General features: G+C 46.1%; 1 protein-coding gene across 1 annotated transcript; it reads right to left on the bottom strand.

Annotated features, from left to right (window-relative positions):
* Positions 1–1,269: 1,269 nt before the first annotated feature.
* On the bottom strand, positions 1,270–1,634 carry LOC311372673 (retinal rod rhodopsin-sensitive cGMP 3',5'-cyclic phosphodiesterase subunit gamma-like; the record flags this gene model as incomplete). The annotated part of the gene is made up of 2 exons (XM_084489638.1): positions 1,270–1,394; positions 1,492–1,634. 2 exons carry the CDS (start codon positions 1,632–1,634, stop codon positions 1,277–1,279), a joined length of 261 nt encoding a protein of 86 aa, XP_084345764.1. The 3' UTR covers positions 1,270–1,276.
* Positions 1,635–5,544: the final 3,910 nt, after the last annotated feature.

Below are 5,544 nucleotides of genomic sequence, written 5' to 3'. Positions count from 1 at the left end.
ATATTACAGGCCGAATCCTTTCATAGAAGAAACTAATTATTGTTCACCAAACCGTGACCAATAATTAGTTGTACAGCATTCAAATAACCAGACGTGACTTGCATGCTGTAAACTTGTTTTGTTTGATTTTGTCAGAACAAAGGAAGATTTTTTTAATGATCAATATCTCTAATGCTCCCATTTGGTAGAGCATCAGAAATTATGACCCACAGGTGGAAAATAATTTTCAGAAAATACAGAAAGTACTGAAAATATACACTTTTTATTGCAGCTATAGAGACAAAGCAGTTGACAGGCAGTTTGGGGAACATTCTGTCAATGAATCTGTACGGGTAGAGCTACTCAGTACAGGGTTGTTTGTGGTTCCAGTGGGGGGGCAAGGGGTGGACGGTTCCCTCCACCTTCGTGATCAATGCATAGCTCTAGTCATATCACGCGCTGCACTCCTCCTCTTATTGTGACTTACAGGAGCAGAATACACAATGCACACTAGGACCCACGGGAGAACCGTATAAAAGGTAGGCATGAAAGTCACAGTTTTCACACCAAAACAAAGTCATATTTACACTTTTTCTTAGACAGCTAGAGGCAAATACGAGCTAGTCGCTGCTAGTGTTTAGCTTGTGTCATAGAGCAGGAGGGGGTCAGGGGTCGAAGGTCGTGTCACTGGTTGATAAAGGGGTTGTTTTTTTTCCCTCATTTAAAATATATACAATATAGTGTGAAGTATCTTATGTAATAATGACAATATAAAATAATCATATGTATATATATATATATATATATATATATAAATATATATATAACTATAAATATAAAAGCGATCACTCTCTCACACTACATCTGCCAAATGGCAGAGGAAACCAGGAGGTAGTCGAGAGGAGGGGGGCGGCCAGCAGGGGGCAGCCTTATGGAGCCCTGCTGGGTGGGAGGTGAGAGGGATGGAGATGGGAGGGGGTGGGGCAGGTTTGAGAGGGTTAGGGGAGACGGTAGAGGAGAGGGGGGTTTGAGACGGTTAGGGGAGATGGTAGAGGTGAGCGTGTTAGAGAGGGTAGAGGAGAGGGACTAGAGGGAGTACATGAGAGGCAGGGGAGGGGATTAGGATGTGGAGGCTGGAGGAGGAGGAGGAGGGCAGAGTCGGGGTGGGATGACGGTGAGCGTCAGGGTTAGGCGGTGACCATCCAGGGGTTGGACGGTGAGCATCAGCAGGGTTAGATGATGTGGGCATCTGGGTGAGATGTTGAGCATCAGGGTTAGATCATGGGGAGCATCGGGGTTAGATGATGCCGTATTTGGCCAGGTCACTGAGCTCCATGTCACCGAAGGCTTCCCAGGGGCAGACCACTGTGATGTCGGTACCAAGACCCTCCATGCCCGGGATGTCGTCACCAAACCTGCAGCAACACACACAGCAGGTCAGCACAGTTCTGGGTGTACGTGTGTCTATGTGTGTGTCTTGGATAGTGGGGGGGGGGGGGGGGGGGGTCTCACCCTTTCTGTCCAGGCTTCGGGGCCTTACTCTTGAAGGTCCTGGTCTGCCTCTGTTTGAACTTGGGGGGTCCCTTCTTGGGGGTGGTGGGGCCCGTTGTGGTGTTGGTGGCCAGGGCACTTCCTGCAGGGGGTGCCGTGTTCATCTCTGCTCCGCGTCTCTGCAGGAGAAACCAACCAATCAAAATGTGCTCCTAGCCTGCCTGGTCAAATGATGACCAGGCAATGGGCACTCCACTAATGACCATGTTCAACATACTTAAATATTTTAATTTAGGAGCATTGTTCTATTAAAGTGACCCTTCTGGAATGGTTTATGGATTTTGTCCTGTCAATCTTGCTCTTTCTCACTTGCCTTCTCTGTCACTCTCTCTCTTAATCCCCACCCCCGCCTGATGCTGATCAGGGAGGATGATGCAGACTGGATTTAACATTGAGAGATTACGACTAATCTGATTCTAATCCCCAATCAGATAAATGTCCTTCCTAAAGGGCTGCAAGGCCACTTTGCCTCTCTGGGACTATACTGACTCATGCCCAGATCACCAAAACAGCCCATTTTCATCTCCAATGGAGGAGCAGTAACCTGGGTATAAGGCGTATGATTTGAAGGACTTTAGGAGGACAACGCTTAGCAAGATGGCAGTAGAACTATAAATGCCAGCAGCCACGGTGGACCTATGGCCATACTTCAAGCTTAAGCTGTCACAAGGGTCTCCAGTCCTTTGCTCTGCATATCTGTCAATCTCCTTAGTGGCTCAGACAGTTCAACAGATAAGCTGTCAATCACACCTCATCTTCATGTCTTTAAGCGGCAGGGCCCTAAAATAGATCTGCCACTCACTCCATTCCTCTTCCCGTTCCCTGCTCTCCTATCACTTTATCCCTCAGCCTCCCTCCCTTTGTCCCTTTCTTCGGAAAGCCAGTTAGGGTATTGGAAGGTAATCCTGTTAGGAATTAGTCCAGGATAAGTTAGTAATGTAATCGTTGATGTATTAAAGATTGAACGCTCACCGGGACATCTCCTTATGCAACTCACTGACATGACCACTTTTTACACACCTTTAATGTATTGAATGTCCCCCACCACTCTCTCTCTCTCTCTCTCTCTCTCTCTCTCTCTCTCTCTCTCTCTCTCTCTCTCTCTCTCTCTCTCTCTCTCTCTCTCTCTCTCTCTCTCTCTCTCTCTCTCTCTCTCTCTCTCTCTCTCTCTCTCTCTCTCTCTCTCTTCTCTCTCTCTCTCTCTCTCTCTCTCTCCCACCAGTGGCAGTGCCAGAGATTTTTTCTTGCTGGTGCTATGGTGGGTCGGAATGATTCAGTGATGGTGCTGAGGATTGGGGGGGGGGGGGGGGGGGGGGGGGTGTATGGGTTTGCGGGTTGCGGGCGGACGGGATTGTTGGGAAGCTATACAGGGAAAGCAGAAGATTTGTATGTCAAATTTTTGATTTTTGTAATTTCTTGGTGGTGCTATGGTGGTGCTATTGTAATTTATGATGGTGCTATAGCACCAGCAAGCACCACCCCAGCACCACCACTGTCTCCCACACACAATTTACATTTAGCTTATCACTAAGGTCACGACCATGGATGAGAAGCAAGCTGTTGACCATCTGTGGCTTGCCTTATTTTGTTCTGCTTCACTATAAAGACTCACCTGCACATCACTACGAGACACACCTGTTGCCTCCCTAACGAGATACACCTGTGGCACCACTAAAGAGAAACACCTTTTGCATCACTAACCAGATACACCTGTGGCATCACTAACAAGACACACCTGTCGCATCACGAACAAGACACACCTGTCGCATCACTAACGAGACACACCTGTCTCATTACCAATGACCCACATCCCAACAGTGCCACAGACAGGGAATAACATCTACACAATTATCCAATCAAGCTTGACAGAAACAAAATTGGATTAAAAATATAAAATCCATCACCTGTGCTGAGGATAAGAAAACACGATCTATGATCTACCTTGAGATAGCCCTTAAATCCATATCCTTCTTTTACCAGTTCTCTCATCGCCTCATCATCCTCATGAAAGACGGACCCTCAGTTATTGTCAGTGATCTTTAATTAAATTATTTTGCTGATGATTTAATATACTGATCCAATGAGGAACCAGAAGTTTGTATTGACCATGGAGAACCACATGCAGATTGATTACATTCGATCATTAGATTACATTATAATCCACCACAGTCGTCACAATAAATCCAATGGGTTCTTCTGTACGTCTGTCCTGTCCATCATATCTTTACATTCGCCTTCCCAGTGTTGCCCAACATATTTATGCTGCGGAAATGATGTCCCTTGTGGCTGTTAAATGTCCACAAAGAGTGACTTAAGTCATGGCTAGAATTGGTTAGTTGGACAGGGTTGGTTAGTGGTAGTGTCGGTGCAGGCGGCTCACCTGTCGCAGGTGTGTGTTGAATGTGGTGTGTCCTCCGGTTGCGTAGCTTCGGTCTGATGACGGCTGCTCTGTGTGGGGCTTAAATACCCTCCCCTAACCACACCCCCCTCACCGGTCATTCTCACCCAGATGGTCAAATAATATCTGCTCAAGCCAGCCTCTTTCTCTGTCTCTCTCTCACCCTCTCTCTCTCTCGTCTCTACCTCTCTCTCTTGTCCCTACCTCTCTCTACCTCTCGTCTCTACTGCTCTCTCTTGTTCTCTCTCTCTCTCTCTCTCTCGCTCTCCTTCTCTCTCTCTATCTAGCCACATCACTCTACCTTTATCCATAGCAGGATAGGGAACTTAGCTGGAAACTAAATTAATTTTAACTGCCACATGATTATTATGCTCAATCATTTAGTAGGTATATTTTATGTGTTTTGTGTCATTGTAGGGGAAAATGCAGATCCTCTCCCCTCCTACGAGACCAGGGGAGGGTCTTGCAGTTGTAGCTGGTAATTGAAGCTGGATTGTGGGCTTTGAAGGGCCTAAAAGGGACAGGGTGAAGCCCCTATCTCTCCTTTTCTTTCTATCCCTTCATTTTCCTTTTTAGGTGCTTTGCTGTACCCAAAAGCGTACCGAAAGCGGCTAACGTTAGCCTTTATGTCGCTACTGCTAACATACCAGCTTGGGCTCCACTGAACCGGAAATACCTTTTACGGCACATTGCCGCTAACATTGTCTGTGTTTGAAAAAAGGAAATTCATTAAAAATGATTTACTCGTTAAAAATGATTTACTGAAGGCAGTTGATGTTCTTTTCCTCTCATTCTAGGAACCCTGGAGGCAAGGAGGCCCTAGGCATGTGCCTTGAATGCCTTTATGCATAGATCCTGGCCTCCTGCTTTCTCCTTGTCTCAATACATAACTTTCCATCTCTCTCTCCACATCTATCTATCTATCCTTCCTATCTTCCTCTCTATATCTTTTTTGTATCATCCAATCATTCTCTCACTCTCCATCTTCTTCCCATGTCTAGCTCTCTTCACCCTCTCTCTTTCATCCTCAGATTCTCTCCGTTTGTCCCCCTGGTTGCAAGTGTATTACCATGCATCTCAGCACCTTAGTATGCCTTTGTTATAAACAGGCCTGGCAGGGAGGGCAGGCCTCTACGTGGATGGATTATTCTGGAAGGTTTTAATGGAGCTTGTTGCTAAGCCTCGGCAGGCTCCTGCCTAGCTTAGCTAAGCTTAGCTAACTAGCTCAGCTGGGATTCAGCCGCCTGCTGTCTGGTTTCCCTAATGACAGAAGTCTCGTTGGGCGTATTTAAATGACAAGCACAAAGCACGAAAACAAAGCACAAAACCACATCATACCAGATGTAGTAAGGTGATTGTTACAATATCATATTGTTACAATATCCTCTTATCTCACCCAGTGTCCCATTGGCCAACTCTGTTGCAATGGTTTCAGCACCACCACAATCAATTCTATGGCCAGTAATTAAATCTTTTTACCATCACGTATAGTTACGAGGCCCTATTGTGAATTGGAAAAGTCCCTTTGACATGACAAAAATAATACAATTTGAGTTCAGAGTACAGGGGTCAAACAGGATTTGACATCCGTTTCTCTACGTTCAATCTCCTTGAGC

Source organism: Micromesistius poutassou (assembly GCF_964030765.1).
Source record: "Micromesistius poutassou genome assembly, contig: SCAFFOLD_6228, whole genome shotgun sequence".
In the NCBI taxonomy this organism is placed as follows: Eukaryota; Metazoa; Chordata; class Actinopteri; order Gadiformes; family Gadidae; genus Micromesistius; species Micromesistius poutassou.
The sequence above is the reverse complement of the archived record's forward strand: the minus strand, read 5'-3'. Positions and strand labels throughout refer to the sequence as shown.